Source organism: Pelophylax lessonae (genome assembly GCF_965119305.1).
Source record: "Pelophylax lessonae genome assembly, chromosome: 3".
Lineage (NCBI taxonomy): Eukaryota > Metazoa > Chordata > Amphibia > Anura > Ranidae > Pelophylax > Pelophylax lessonae.
Genome location: NC_138770.1, coordinates 370,062,612 through 370,079,717, shown reverse-complemented (window position 1 = coordinate 370,079,717; position 17,106 = coordinate 370,062,612). Strand labels below are relative to the sequence as shown.

The 17,106-nt window shown below is 39.5% G+C and overlaps 1 protein-coding gene across 1 annotated transcript in view; it reads right to left on the bottom strand.

Annotated features, from left to right (window-relative positions):
• Positions 1-17,106, bottom strand: part of ANKRD6 (ankyrin repeat domain 6) — a 133,540-nt gene that overhangs the window by 92,290 nt on the left and 24,144 nt on the right. The window contains exon 2 of the mRNA XM_082249432.1: positions 3,608-3,706. Within this exon, the coding sequence (XP_082105558.1) occupies positions 3,608-3,706 (99 nt within the window). The remainder of the gene's footprint in view (positions 1-3,607; positions 3,707-17,106) is intronic.

Below are 17,106 nucleotides of genomic sequence, written 5' to 3'. Positions count from 1 at the left end.
CGGAGGGGAGGCTTCAGAGGAGGGAGATTTTGGCAAACAGAGGACACGGCAGTACAAGGGACACAACTCACTGAAGGTAAGTAACATTCCTTGTGCTGATTTTTTATTTTTTCTGTTTTGGGTAAGCTTTAGGCATTAATTACTATTTTTTTTACACACTTTTTATTGAACCATGAACAAAACCTTTCGCTTCCTAAATTAAGTGGCTTGTCCATGATGTTACATTTTAACTATTTACACAAGTTATACGATTTTCCGACTATAAGGAAATAACAGATTTTTACAATTTAACATTTTAACAGTTTAGTGTAACAATTTATTGAATAGTACATTCAAATTAAAAATAGTCCAATTTGTTAATGGGTGTAGGCATGAGAGACAGACAGTTATTTACTGAAACACTGCAATCGCTAGAATCTAGTTGGATTGTTCAAAAGTACCTTCTAAATATGTCGCAACATCAACAATATTAACTGAATAAGTTATAATCTGGAAGCTATTATTAAAGATGAATAGGAATTTAAAGCAGAACGTCAGACAAAAACAAGATAAAAATAGATAGCCCAAAAAAATATTAAATAAAAGCAGGTTTTGCCACAATATTTGACAGTGCAGAACAGTTTTTTTTTCTGGCACTGGACATTCTTAATCTTATGGCTGTTTTTCTTTTTTTTAACCAAGTTCCACTGAGCTCAGATCATCTTGGACCTACCCCAGCCATGACTGAACAGTGGAAGGAGAAGCAGCACAGTGATGATTTCATCTCTTTGTCGCTCTGCTTTCTCTTTATATCAGCATGCTGCTTGTCAGCATTTGAACGAATTGGCTCCTTGTACTCTGCAAGAGGCTATGAGGTCAGATGTGGATGCTTACACACTGCTTGAATTTAAAAACACATTTGAGGCTGTATTAATCATTAAAAAGCTGCATTAATTTGTAACTTTTATATCTGTGTAGAATTTAGGTTTAAAAATGTAAAATAGTTTTCATTTAAGAAATGTCTATTGCAGTGTCCTTGTAGACTGTGTTCTAAACACATGTAATAACAAGAAAAAATACGAAAAATCCTTTTTTTTTTTTTTTTTTTAATGCAATTGCTTTTTTTTTCTACACTGCTTAAAATGCAAAAATAGCCATATGTTGCTTCAAAAGTGTTTTGCTGGCAACATAAAGCAGCTTGACTGTAAAAATTAACTATAATGTCTGTTCCCTATGAATGCAGCAATCCATAAATTATAGTGCTAAAGTGATTGTAAAGGTTTGCTTTTTTGTGCAAAATAACAAACATGTTATACTTACCTGCTCTGTGCAAGGGATTTGCACAGAGCAGCCCTGATCCTCCTCTTCTGGGGAGCCCTAGCATCACTCGTGGCTCCTCCTCTTCATTGAGTACCCCCACGGAGAGCTGCTTTCCATGGGGGCACCTGTGCGGACGCGCTCATGAGTCCCGCTGTTGCGTCCATTGACACAGACAGCAGGACTCGGCACCGCACCCCGGCTCCTGTCTCACTGGATTTGATTGACAGCAGTGGGACCCAATGGCTCCTGCTGCTATCAATCTATCCAATGAGGACCCGAGACACTGGGCTCATGTTTGTCGCTGGAACGCTCGGGTTCAGGTAAGAATAAGGGGCGGTCTGGGGGTCAGCTGCTGCACCAAAGGTTTTTCACCTTAATGCATTAAGGGGAAGACCCTGAGACTTTACAACTCCTTTAAGAGAAATTATTTTATTAGAGATGGCGATACAACTATTAACTATAATTCGTAGATCTTTCAAATTGGGAAAATATAGATGCAAAATAATTAAATACACTGTGTGTATACACATTAAAATGTACACTACTGTTCATTAAGAATGCGTTCAGAAAGAGAAGTGTTAGTAGTTTATCAATTACCAAAATATAAAGTGAATGAACAGGAGAGAAATCCAAATCAAATCAATATTTGGTGTGATCCCTTTAACTTCAAAACAGTATCAATTCTTCTAGGTAAACATCCACACAGTTTATGAAGGAACCCAGCAGGTACATTGTTCCAAATTTCTTGGAGAACTAACCAAAGATCTTCTGTGGATGTAGACTGCCCTAAATCCTTTGGCCGCTTCATGTAATCCCAGACGGACTCGATGTTGAGATCAGGACTCAGTGGGGGCCAAGTCACCATTTCAAGGACTCCTTGTTCTTCTTTACACTGAAGATAGTTCAAATTACATTGGCTGTATACTTGAGGTGATTTTCCTGCTTCTGAATAAATTTGGGGCCAATCGCACGCCTCCCTGATGGAATGGTATGATGCATAAGTATCTGCCTGTATTTCTCAGCATTGAGGACACCACTGATCCTGACCAAATCTTCAACTCCATTTGAGCAATCGCAACCCCAAACTTGCAAGGAACCTCCACCGTGCTTCACTGTTGCTTGCAGACACTGATTATTGTAGTGCTCTCCAGCCCTTCACCGAACAAACTGCTACAGCCAAATATTAAACATTTTGATTCCTCAGTCCAGAGCATCTGCTGTCATTTTTCTGCAGCCCAGTTCCTATGTTTCATGCATAGTTGAGTCACTTAGCCTTATTTCAACGTCGGATGTATGACTTCTTGGCTGCAATTCTTCCATAAAGACCACTTTTGGCCAGACTTCACTAGACAGTAGATGGATGTACCTAGGCCCCACTGGTTTCCACCAGTTCTGTGCTGATGGCACTGCTGGACATCTTTCGATGTCGAAGGGAAGTATGACGTGTCTTTCATCAACTGCACGAAGTTTCCTTGGCCGACCACTGCGTCTACAGTCCTCAACGTTGCCCGTTTCATTGTGCTTCTTCAAAAGAGATTGAACAGCACATTTCAAAAACCCCAGTCTGCTTCAAAATCCTTGTCTGGAAGAGACCTTGCTGATGCAGTATACCTACCTTGCGCCCCTTTTGCTGTGCTTAGTCTTGCCATGATGTATGACCTGTGACATGAAACTGTCTTCCACAACTTCACCTTAGTAGCAGTTTGGTTTGGCTGTTCCTCACCAATTTTTAAGCCTCCTACACAGCTCTGCTTCAGTTAATGACTGAGTTTCAACCTACATATAGCATTCATGATCATTAGAACCTGCTTGGTATAATTGGTTAACCATACACCAGTCTACAAAATCCCTGTCTTTGTGCATGTGTATAGAGTGTGCAAGTGTAAGAATACATCCTAGGTTGTCACAGCAAATATTGATTTGATTTAGATTTTTCTTCTGTTTGCTCATTTTGCATTTTGTAAATTAATAAAAATAAAAAATGTAAATATATTTTTTTGAAAGCATTCTTATAGCATTTTTTTTACAGCTGCCTAAAACTATTGCATAATACTGTATGCCCCAGGTTTTTCTTCTATCTGGTGGTACGTTAGAGAGATTTCTTCTCCCCAAGCAGGAAGTGAGGGGAAATTTGCAACAAAACCATGTACAGCAATATATCTCAGATAGTGGTACAAGCTTTTCCCTAGTCTATTCAAAAAGTGAATTTATATTTCTGTCTGTGTTGATGTTGTAGAGCTCCCCCCACTTCTTGTTTGGTGAAACTGTTGTCACTGGAATAGTACGTGGAAACAGAGATTTTACTTACATCATCCTGTATGTTTAGCTCACACCCAGCTTTTAACAGGATCTGGACCACATTAAGATGTCCTTTGTGGGCTGCAAGATGTAAAGGGGTTCGTCCATGCTGCATATATGTAAAAAAAAAAAATAATAATAATATTAACTTTTGCAAAAAAATAAAAAATGAAATCACTTGATGAAGCTAAAGATCCATTTAAAATATTATTGTTAAAGATTTGCTAAACATTAACAGGTATGCAAGATGAGCAGGTATATAATTTACATAACTCTGTAACATACTCTAAAACATGTAAATTGTCCAGTGTGCCCAAAAACTTACAAAAAACTCTCCCATTCTCTGCGGCTCATTCCTGGCCACAGATCGTGGCTTCCCTGATCTTACAGATAGGGGAGAGAACATGGAGTCACCAAAGCAGAGGACAGCAGCGCTGGCTCTTGAGGGGGTAAGCAGATTTGGGTGGCAGAAAGATAATGTGAACATCAGGCATCACATAAAATAAGTCTTTCCACTGCCATTAGGGTAAGAAAAAAATGCCTTCAGTGTTACTTTAACATTCAACCTTCCCTTTAAAATATGTGTAGTCACAATCACTAAAATCTCCTATAAGCTTTTAAAATCCTATATATTTTTTTCAGGATTTATGGATGTGTAGCTTTTAAGAAAGTTATGAACATATGAATGAGGAGTCTGAGACTTATCAGCTACATTTGATTGTAAGCTTGAGAGAAACATTTATATCTTCATTTGATTGTAAGCTTGAGAGAAACATTTATACATTTTACATTACTTTACTTTATTACACTACTTTTTAGCACATGGGTTCGTGTCCCCCCGCCCCATGTTCTGACTGTTGAAATCATCAGTATCACTAGTCCTATTAGGTAGCAGTCAGACCTCAAAAGATGTCAATAGCTTGATTTTACTTTGCATGTGGACAGCTAGGAACAGAAGAGCTGGAAAAAAGTATTATGTCATATTTATAGAAAATAGATTTGTTTTTTGTAATTGTTCATTTGCATTTAAAATGTGGAATCAAGGTACATTGATAAGCACTTCAACATATCAAATAGTTATACCAGGAAGACATCCGAGTTAAGTGATATAATTGTTGATTGGTTGTTTTAAATATTAAGATCCAGGTCCATACTTCCATTATTTGGTTCCCATACTCGCAAGGAAGGCATATGAATACTAGGATAAGGAACTCCTGCTGTAGAGGATGGATGGATACTCATTGAACTTTGAATGTTTTATATTTCTTGGGATTTGAGAAGTCTTGAATGCTTTTGTATATCATTTTGTTTTGTAACATTACAAAGAAAATGTTTTTATTAGCTTGATATATGTGTTTTTTTTTATTCTGAACTGAATGGCAGATTGATACACTGTGCTTCAGCAAACTAAAAGTCATTAAGTTCTAGTACGTGAATGGGAACTTGTAACAAACATCATGTAGGTGTTATCCCATGTGAGCTGAAAAAGTGGAAATACATTTTATGGCTCCTTTCACATGTATAGACAGGGGTCAGTAAAATCAGGCAGTAGGTCTGTGTTTTTTTTTATCTATGGACACACACAGCTCGGTTCAGAAGCAGATCTGCAGGTGTACCCCCAATAACAAGCAGCTTGCTATGGGAGAACAAACAGAAGGAGAGGAGCCGAGAGTGCCACCAGGGACCCCAGAAGTGGAGGTTCGGGGCCACTCTATGCAATACCACTGCACAGAGCAAGTAATTATACCAGGATTATTATTTAGGGGGGGGGGGATTGAGCCTTTAACCACTTGCCACCCCTATGACATCATATGATATCCTAGAGTTTCTGTAGTTATACGGGGATGATGCCTGCATCTGCAGGCATCATGCCAGTATCAACATTTTCAGCCAGTGATGCTTTTCCATGTAGAAGTAATACACTTAAATAAAAGAAATAATACGTTAAAAAATTTCAAGAGCCCCAGACCTCCTGTGCTCACTTGCAACATGCACGTAGGTGTTGCACGCATATGTAAATAGTGATTACACCACACATGTGAGGTACTGCTGCAAACATCATAGTGGGAGCAATAATTTTAGCGCCAGACCTTCTGTGTACTCTAAATTGCTAATCTGTAAGCAATGCAATACATATACAAGGAGAATATTTTCAAGCTAGTTATAAAAAAAAAGACTAGACTATGATGTATACAAACAGATATTTAAAGGAATTGCAGTGTAATGTAAATGCAGTATTACATTAAAAGATTGTGTATGTCTATTCAAACACTTATAGTGAGATGTAACTATGCTTTTATGTATGCTGTCTTTTAACAGCAAATCCCTAAGACTATACATAAACAGAACCACTCTACAGTACAGTGAGTGGTGAGGAATTTTCTGAACGAAATAAAACAACATGTTGGATAATGTCCGTGTGCCATAATGAACACTTAAAGCCTCAAGCCCCACAAATATGGCTGTTCCAGAAAGGCACCACTACACAGAAAAACACAAGCTTTTTTGGACCAAAATGCAGTACAGGAGAATCCAGGCATGTGAATGTGCTTAGATTTGCCTACTTCTAATAAATATAGCCCTATGACCCTATAATTAAATACACAATGTAATTAATATACTGTCTAGAAAGTGGCATACCTAGGGTCTGGACAAGATTATTAGTCTGGGACTTTGTATAATATCTCAGAGCCCTGAGAGTATTGGTAGGATGACGAGAGTTCCTTTGGGCTGGTCAACCTCAATCTGCTTTGCTTTTAAAAAAAAAAAACAGTAAAACTTGCATGCATTGTTCACTTATTGTTCACCAAAGTGAATACCTATCAATACTGAATTTATTTGAAAATGGTATCAATCACTTCTTCCTAAATTCTTGTAAAGGAAAAAACAACACCTTTCAGCATCCAAATTTTCAGGAATAGGACACCATGTCCTTTGCAGAAGCAGTGTGGAACAGGCGAGACTCGGGCACTGTGTAATTGTCCACAAACACAAGCCCCTACAAACTTATTTTTTAGAAATAGATTTATTTTTTTATTTTTTTTTTTACGCTGTACTATTATATATACCATTTGAAGTCTGATTTGTACTTCCTAACACATTTCTTTATACAGTATTTCCACATTGATTTAATATTGGATTACTCCATATATGAAATTCACACACGGTTTAAGTATCTATTAATGGCTACCTTATGGGTAAACATTCAGTAGCGCTGCACATATTGTTATAACTGCAAAAGCATCAAATGCTAAAAATAACCCCTACATATATTATAATGCTTATGTACAACCCCAATTTCAAAAGAGTTGGGACGCTGTTTAAAATCGACATAAAAAACAGAATACAATGATTTGCAAATCTCATAAACCCAAATTTTATTCATAAAAGAACATAGAAAACAAAGCAAATTTTTTTAAACTGAGAAAATGTACTATTTTAAGAAAAAAATAAGGTAATTTTGAAATTGATGCCAGCAACACTTCTCCAAAAAGTTGGGACAGGGAAACAAATAGCTAGCAACCTACAAACCCTATCACAAAAAAAGTTGGGACAGAGCCATGTTTACCGCAATGTAGCATTCCCTCTTCTTTTAACACCTCTCTGTAAACATCTGGGAACTGAGGAGACCAGTTGCTGGAGGTTTGGGAAAGTAATGTTGTCCCATTCTTGCCTGAGCATACGCTGCTCCAATTGATGGTGCCTTTCCAGATGTGCAAGCTGTCATGTCCATACATACTAATGCACTCCCATACCATCAGAGATGCAGGCTTTTTAATTGAGCGTTAACAAACCGGAGGATCCCTCTCCCCTTTAGCCTTGAGCAGAGATCTCCAAATTACTGCCCTTCAGCTGTTGCAGAACTACACATCCCATGAGGCATTGTAAAACTCTCACATTCACAGACATGAATAGGCATGATGGGAATTGTAGTTCCTGAACAACTGGAGGGCCATAGTTTGGAGACCCCTGGCCTAGAGGATACAGCACATGTGGTTACCAAAAAGAATGTAAAATGTCAACTTGTATCTGCAATTTTATGTTGAGAAACATTAGTCTTAAATTGTTTGACAATTTTTAGATGCAGCTTTTCACAGATTGGTGAACCTCTGCCCATCTTTATTTTTGAGACACTCTTGACTCTCTAAGATGCCCTTGTTATACCAAATCATGTTACTGACCTTTAAACAATTACCCTAATTAGTTTAAAAATGTTCTTCCAATTCCTCGGTAATACCACTTACTTTTCCTGCATTTTGTTGCCCTGTCCCAACTTTTTTGAGATGTTGTTGTCGTCATCAGTTTCAAAATCACCTTATTTTTTTTTAAATAGTACATTTTCTCAGTTTAAACATGTGATGTGCTTTTTTATTTTCTATTTTGAAAAAAATAAGGGATTTTGAGATTTACAAATCATTGCATTGTTTTTTTTGTAGATTTTACACAGCATCCTAACTATTGGGTTACCGCTATTAATCTTTTCCTTTACCTCCAAGTTCAAAAGATTATACTTTTTGAAAATGAGGGATGTCATCTCAAAACATATATATCACAATACTCGTGGCACAAGACATGTGCCTGACTTCAATGTGTTAATGCAGTCTGACCTATATCATTGTTCAGCCACAACAAATACAGTTTTTAAAGCATTTTACAACAAGGAAACACCGTTTCTTTCTTTTAAAGATTATTATCAATGTGATCTAAGGATGACCTTTCATTGAGTAGCAGTGAAATAGTTCACATAACCGCAGCAAGGTGCATTTCCTGTTCACAACACCTGGAAAGGATCCAGGCCTGGGTTTCAGGTAACACATTTACAACGAAGGCTGTACTGTCTCCAGGCAACAGAAGAAAGGTAGACAATTAAATGACTCTAGGGCATGAGCAGTTTATCATGTAGATATGTGCTCAGACAGGTTTCTCAATGGAAGACTTAACACTCATCAGGATCAAAATAGCTCGATTTAAGATAAACGGCACAGTTTGCTATCAAATAAAAAAATTACACAAAAGACACTCTAAAACTAGTCATGTGCATGTGAGGATAGCAAAGAGATCACACAGGTGTATGTAAGGCCCCTTTCACACCAGTGGACAGATCGGATCCACCTGTCCATTTTTCAGGCGGACCTGATAAGACAACCTATTGTTCTCTATGGCAGTGGTTCTCAACTTCAGTCCTCGGGTACCCCCAACGGGCTATGCTTTAGGAACTTCCCCTAGATAGAATAGCTCTGACCAATACCATTTAAGTTAAAGCAGCTGTGCAAAGTAAAGGAAAACCTGAAAACATGGCCCATTGGGGTTACTTGATGACTGAGGTTGAGAACCACTGCTCTATGGGACACATATCCGCTGTCACCCGGCGGCATTCGATCAAATCCGGTTGGCTAAAAACAGAGGGATGGGGATATGTTCGCTATCTGTCTGGCGAATTGGATGACAATTGGATGGAAAAGGACAGAGAGAGCAGTGGGCTTTATCCATGTCCACTCTGCTACATGGATCTGTCATCCGCCTGCTTAGTAAGGATCTGCAGAGAGATCCCCTGCTGAGCAGGCGGATCTGTTTGGACGGATTCTGCCAAGTGTGAAAGGGGCCGACAACATGCTACTAAATGCAGTTGTACAAATGTACTGTGGAAACGATATAGTGTATCGGTTTCTTTTTTTTTTTCTTTTTCTATCAGATTGCTCACATCCTCAGTAGGGTTCTGAGCAGCATCTGCATACAATGTGAGGCGTGACTAATAAAAAAATAAAAAATAAATGATTATAAGAACAAACTCTGTGATAAAGCACCTACAGTATGTGTACTTAGTACAAAAAAAGAGGACTTTATACAGTATCATAAATGCTTTTAGGGCATAGTAAAAGAGATATTTTGACTTACCTGTTAATTATATATCTTAAACTACAGTACAGGACACAGGCAGAGTAATCATGACCATATGTACGGACCCATACTTTTAGGTGATTGGACACTGACAAAGCTTTTGAGGATGCCCCTTGGGTGCCCTCTATATCTCTAACCCATGTGAGTCCACAGTTTTGTAGCAAGCAATGCAGGGTAACCCAAGAAGAGAAAGGAGGGTGGACTGTGTCCTGTACTGAACTCCAAAATATGGAATTTATAGGCATTTCATTTTCCTCTTCTCGTAAACCTATAGTACAGGTCACAGGCTGAGTATTCACAGATCCCGGGACATCCCCAAGCAATGAATGAGAAGGGCTAAAAATAACTAGGCAAATAGAACTGTGTCAACAGGCCCAACAACAACAGAGACCCAACTTTAGAATGTCGCTGCAGGAACCCTCTGGCCAAAACCTGCTTCCGTAGAAGACTTGTCCACCTGTTATAATTTTGAGAATGTATAAACAGAGGACTAGGTGTCAACTTTGCAAGGCTGGACTATAGAGACAAATGGCTGGAATGGCCAAAAAATATCAATCAACCTCGTGAAGTCACATAAAAGCAAAGCAGGAGCTTTCGCTTTTAGAGTGCAAGCTCTTGCAATGAGTGGTCTTATCCATCTAGCAATGATTTGAAGTAGGATGTCCCTTGTAAGATCCTGAGAGTAGGACAAACAGGAAGACCATCTTCCTGATAGAAGCCGTTGCTTTGAAGTAGACTCTAAAGGTTCTGACTATGCAAAGCAATGAACAGCAATGTCCTTTGGGTTTTCTGAAGTAGGGTACAGAGATGTAAGGACTATGTCTTTACTGAAGAGGAAGACTGATACCACCTTAGGACATTAAAGCAACCAAGAAGGCCACTTTGCAGGAGAGGTCATCTTACGGGAAATCCCTGATCTGTTCAAAGGGTGGTTTGTGCAGGGCAGAGAGAACCAAGTTGAAGTTCCAAGGAAGTACAAGGGGCAGCAAAGGGGGTCTGATCCAAGATATACCTTGAAAAAAGGTTTTGACAAAAGAGGCCAAAGCCAGAGATTTTTGATAGAGAATGGACAAGGCACAGACCTGTCCTTTCAGAGTGCTTAATACCAAGTTCTGAGTCCTTACTGTAGGAAATCCAGAATGTCCTGGGCTTCAACAGCTATGCCTTTAAAGCTAGTGACTAAGAAGCAGGATGGTATAAAGGTCCCTGGAGAAACAGGTCTGGTTTGTTGGGAAGAGGCTGGGGGTTGTCTCCTAGTAGTCAAAAATATATCCATGTACTAGGTTCTTCTGGACCAGTTTTGTGCAACAAGAAATCACCAGTTTCTTTTCTTGCTCTATTTTGTGGAAAAGGCAAGGTAGAATTCACACTGGAGGGAAGACATAGATTAGCCTTAACTGAGACCAGGTGATTATCAAGGCATCTGATGCCAGTGCTAGAGGATCCATGGTGCTAGCCACCAAAAGAGGTATCTTGTTGTTGAATCTGGAGGCCTGGCTATCCAAGTTCAGGGTCCTCGATCTATGATATCAGTTAGAATATCTTGAGGTGAAGGTTCCACTCCCCTTGGTCAAGGCAGTGGTGACTAAGGTAATCGGCCTACCAGTTTTCTACATCTGGAAGGTGGACAGCAGTTATCACTGAACAGTGAGTCTCCATCCAAAAAATGATTTAGCATTCTTCCTTCATGGCTTCATGACTCTTGGTGCCTTCTGGCGGCTGATGTAAGCCACAGCTGTGGCATTATCTGATTGCACCATGACTGGGTGTGCTTGTAGAAGGGAGGTCCAGTGCTGCAAAGCCATCATTTCTCTGAGAACCAGGATGCTCCTGGGGAGCTTGGCCTCACCGTCCATGTTCCTTTAACTGTGAGGGTTTGAAACACTCCTTTCCAGCCTGAAATATTGGCAACTGTCATCATTACTTTCCACTTATAAGGATGGAAAGAAGTCTCCATTGCCAAGGCTTCCACCAAGCTAGGAAATATATTGCTTGGTTTGACAGAAGCATGGCTAGGTTGAGAGAAGAAGCATGTTTGTTCCAGGTCAACAAAATGTTGTGTTGGAGAGGTAGGAACTTGGGCAACTGAGAGAGCCTCAAAAGAAGCTACCATGAGACCTAGAGCTCTCAAACAATTTCACTGAGGGATGTATTTTTGACCTCATGTCCCCAGCAAGGGTTCTGAGAGAAAGCAGTTTATTTTCTGGAAAGAATGCTGTTGCTTGGGATATGTCTAGGATCAGGCACAAGTATTCCAAGCAAAGAGAAGGTTGAAGAGCAGATTTCTGGAAGATGATCACCCAACTGAAAGTACAAAGCATCTGAATTGCCCTGTGCATGTTTCCAGATATCTGGAAGGGAGATGAGTCCTTCAGGAGAAGATAGATAACCGGTAACCTGGAAGCCTTGAGTTCTTAGAAGGGTCAGAAGAGATGCAAGTACCTTTGTGAACACTCTGGGAGCAGAGGACCGGCCAAATGGCAGTGCAACAAACTGGAAGTGATTATCTCCTACTGAAAAGTGTAGAAAACACTGATAGGGTTGATAAATTAAAGTTTGCATCTTGGAAGTCTACAGATACCAAGTATTTCCCTTGTCTCAGAGAGGCAATAATTGACCTTGTCGATTCCATGCAAAATTTTGGAATTTGAAGGTATTTGTTGAGTTATTTTAGGCTCCGGATAGAAAAAATACCCTCATTTGGGCTTTAGTATCAAGAACACATTTAAGTAGAAACCTCTGAACCTGCATTGTAAGGGTACTGGCACTTTAACTTCCTGGGACAAGAGGTGGCTCAGGACATTTTGCAAATCTGACTGTCCTTAGATAGATTTTGGATGAAATTGGTAAAGGGGTAAAGATTTGAACTCAATTTTGTACCCCTTTGAAACCACTTATTGTGGTTCATAGGGGGATCATAGGTTTGGGACGTCTGTGATTTAGAGAGGCAAACTGTAACAAACATCCCCTCACTATTAGGAGTGTGGGAACCCTTTGATTGGGAAGATAGCTGTGGAGAAGATTTGGGGGCTTTGTGGCCTAACTCTTGGAAGGAAGGGCCGAAGCCTGAAGCTGAAGCCTTGGACAGTGGGGTGCTATGTGTTTTGAATAGGTAGAGCCTCCCGAGAAGGGGGGTTTTGGAATATTCCACTGTGGCAGAAAAATCTTCTCTCCTCTGACATCTTTGATAACTTTGTCAAGTGCCTCAGCATGTCCTCCTTCAAGGGGCATAAATGTGAGCCATCTTTTACAGGCAGCTTCAGCTGACCAGGCTTTGAGCCGTAAAATATTGCACATATGAATAGAGATTAGAGCCATTCTGGAAATTTGTGTCATTACTTGTTCTAGGGCATCCACACAAAAGAGCAGAACAGAAGGTAATTGCAGTAATTTCTGTAATTGCTCAGTTAACACATGGTACTGGAATACAGGGTTTGCTCATTCTAATTGTTCATTAATGGGGAATGTCTTTTAGGATTTAGCAGGTCTCAGAGATAGAGATTTAAGTGCTAAAATGCCAAGGCTTTGGAGCTCTGCAGAAGTGAGCATATCCGATTTGGCAAAGATATTGCTTGAAACTGCAACCTCAGGTGTATAGAAGTCTAGGGGGGTGAGACATTTTCTGCAGCCTCCTCTAACACTGCTTCTTGGTCCTCTTCATTCCCATCTATCTCCACCTCTACTAGGCTGGGCCTATTGTGGTTTGACTCAGATAGAGACAGGGGTGCTGGAGAAGAATCCTGGCATTTTAGAGCCCTGGACAGCAATGGTTGTATTAACAGAGAAGTTTGGTATGTTTTTTTTTTTAGAAATCACACTTGCCTGGCTGGATGCAGCATCGATCTGATGCTGCATCAGTCTCCCGCAGACTCCAAGACTGAGAACTCAGTTCTCAGTGCTCCGTGAGCAGAGAGCTGGTGACTGTCGGTCCCCGGCTCTCTGCTCTGCCCCCCCCCCCCCTCCCCACGGACACTGAAGGGCTCGGCTGTGGAGGGGCAGAAGCAGCTGGCTCAGGCATTTGTGTGGATCCCGACCATATGGTCACGATTATTCCCCAGCCTGCACCGGCTCTGTTACATTAGCCGACAGTGGGCTTCAGCCCGCTGTATGCTAAAAAAGGGGTCTCATGAGTGCAGAACCGAACTGCACTCCTGTGATCCACAGAAGTACAGCCAAACAAGCATTGGCTGTACTTCTCCTTTAAAGCTGTTAGATGTTCAAGAAATCGTGTGTGGCCGACGAAGGTAGATTCCAATTCAAAGAAGACCAAACTTAAGGCAGGCAAGGTGTCATTAAACCGGTACTTTACCCATAACAGTTTGATAACAATGAATGTTCTTTAACCACTTCAATACAAGGCACTTTTTACCCCCTTCCTGCCCAGGCGAATTTTCAGCTTTCAGCGCTGTCGCAACTTTGAGTGACAATTTGCGCGTTCATGAATCACTGTACTGACATGAAGTTTTTATCATTTTGTTCACACAAATCAAGCTTTGTTTTGGTGGTATTTAATCACTACTGCGTTTTTTTGTTTTTATATGAAATAAATGAAAAAAGGCCAAAAATTTTGAAAATAACGCTTTTTTTAGTTTATGATAAAAACATTTGGCAAATAAATAATCTTTCTTTATAAATCTATGTCCACAAACTATGATATGTATGTATATATATATATATATGAAAATCGATCAGTCCTGAGGTACTGATGGCCCATCTCATTTCTTGAGTCCCAGAAAACCAAATGACCTTTTTGGAAAGTAGACAATCTGAGGTATTTAGTAAGGAGGCATGGCATGTTTTTTGAAGTTGTAATATTTTTATCACAATTTTTTGGAAAATAATAATAATAAAAACAAAAAACCACCAGTGCAGTAAAGCGTCATCATTTAAATGATGTGGTAGTGACCAGGGACACTGACTGGTGACAGTATGTAAAATAAATAAATATTTTTTTCAAGTTTTTTTAACAAAATGTATTTTATTTTACTTTTTTTTTTACATACTGTGACAAGAGCAATACAGAGTTATTATAGTAACACTGTACCACTTTGGGGAGTTCATGAGGATTTTATGTTTTTATGATTGCTTATAGCAGTGAATTTCACTGCTATAAGCAAACATTTTTACTAAATGACAGTGTGTAGACACTGTGTATTGTGATTTGCTGTGATTGGCCACAGATAATCACATGGTAAATGTAATTACTGTGACCAATTACAGCTAGCAACCCAATTATATATAACGAATGGCATTAAAGTAAGCCATTCATTGTTAACAACTGTCATGTGATCTGCTGTGATTGGTCACAGTGATCATGTGGTACCCGCACAGCGATCAGTCATCGGCTGTGTCCAAAAGCAACGGCCGATGGAAGATTGTGCGTTTTGGGAAGACATCATATGATGTCCTCCCAGAATAATATGGTTCCTGCCCGAGCATCATTTTACAATGGCCCAGGTGGGAAACAGTTAAAAAAAGAACATACATTCCACTTTATTAATTATGCTACCAACATTACTGTGTAAATTGCCTTCAGTTTCTTCTTGCTAGAGGTCGCCCAGAGCAGTCACTTCCTTGTTGAACATTCTTACCTCTTTCCTTAACCACTTAAGCCCCGGAAGATTTTACCCCCTTCCTGACCAGGGGGTTTTTTGCGATTTTTTTACTGCGTGACTTTGATGGACAATTGCGCGGTCGTGCGACGCTGTACCTAAACGAATTTCACGTCCTTTTTTTCCGACAAACAGAGCTTTCTTTTGGTGGTATTTGATCACCTGTGCGATTTTTTGATCATGCGCTATAAACAAAAAAAGAGCGTAATTTTTGCAAAAATAACAATATTTTTCACTTTTTTTTATATGAAATTCCCCCCCAAAAAAATGTAAAAATCAAAATTTTTTAACATTTTCGGCCAAATTGTTTTACGCTACATATGTTTGGTAAAAAAAAAAAAAAAAAATCGCAAAAAGCGTATTTTGATTGGTTTGCGCAAAAGTTATCGCGTTTACTAACAAAGGGAAAGATTTTTGTCATTTTTGGTGTTTTTTTTTTTTAACGAGTAATGGCGGCGACCTGCGATTTTTTTTGCGGTACTGCGACATTGCGGCGGACAGATCGGACCCTTGACTGACATTTTTGACACTTTTGGGGGTACCAGTGACATTACTGCAGTAATCAGTGCTATATATATGCACTGTTACTGCAAAAATGACACTGGCAGGGAAGGGGTTAACTGTATTGGACAGGGAGGGGTTAAGTGTGTCCTAGGGGCGTGATTCTAACTGTAGGGGGACAGGTCTTCTAGTGTAAAAACAAAGATCAACGGTTCTACATGTCATATATATATATATATATATATATATATATATATATATATATATATATATATATATATATATATATATATATATATATATATATATATATATATATATATATACACAGTTGGTTTGGGCTGCTCATTCACAAGAATTACGTATATATATATATATATATATATATATACACACACACACGTGTATATATATATATATATATATATATATATATATATATATATATATATATATATATATATATATATATATATATATATATATATATATATATATATATATATATAATGGATTTTTGTAAAATCTTACCGTAAAATCCTTTTCTCTTAGCTCATTGACAGACGTAGTCCTCGGTGATACAGCACCTTCGGGTTATGTTGCCTCCACAGGAGCAGGACTAGACAGGAAATAAAAATGCTCTGGCCACACCCCAGGGGCAGTCCCCGAGGGTATATCCTCTCTCTCTCCGCCACAGCAAATCAGTTATGTCACAAAAGCAGTGCTTAGAGAATTTAACCCAACCCAACTCAAAAACAGAGGGGCGGGGACTACGTCTGTCAATGAGCTAAGAGAAAAGGATTTTACGGTAAGATTTTACAAAAATCCATTTTTCTCTATCGCTCATTGACAGACGTAGTCCTCGGTGATACAGCACCTTCGGGAAGTCCCAGAGCAGTATCACAAATGAGGGGTGGGAAAATGGAAATCAAATCCCAATCTAGAAGGCCCAACCGGTGCCAACTAGAAGTTTACAATGCTCATCCTTAATGATGAGACTCAACAAAAAGAAATTTTTCAAACAGAAAAAAACCCTCGAGGTAGACCACCGGTCTCCTCAAATTGCGGCCTGCAAAACCTTGCGGCCAAATGAGGCATCCGCCGATGCCATCACATCAATTTTATAGAATTTTGTAAAGGTATGTACCGACGACCAGGTGGCCGCCTTACATACCTGGACCACTGACGCCTGATGGCGAAAGGCCCAGGAAGTACTGAGCGCTCGAGTGGAGTGCGCCCTAACAGGGAACAGAGGACTCTGACCCTTAATAGAATAAGCCTGTACCACCGTCTGTCTAATCCATTTGGCAATAGTCGCGGCAGATGCAGGCAACCCCTTTCTGGGGCCATCCGTGATCACAAAAAGTGAATCCGTCTTACGGAATGATTCCGTAGCTTTCAGGTATACCCTGATTGCCCGAACCACATCCAAGGAATGCAACGCATGTTCCCGATGATGATTGGGCTGAGGACACAAGGAAGGTAGTACAATATCTTC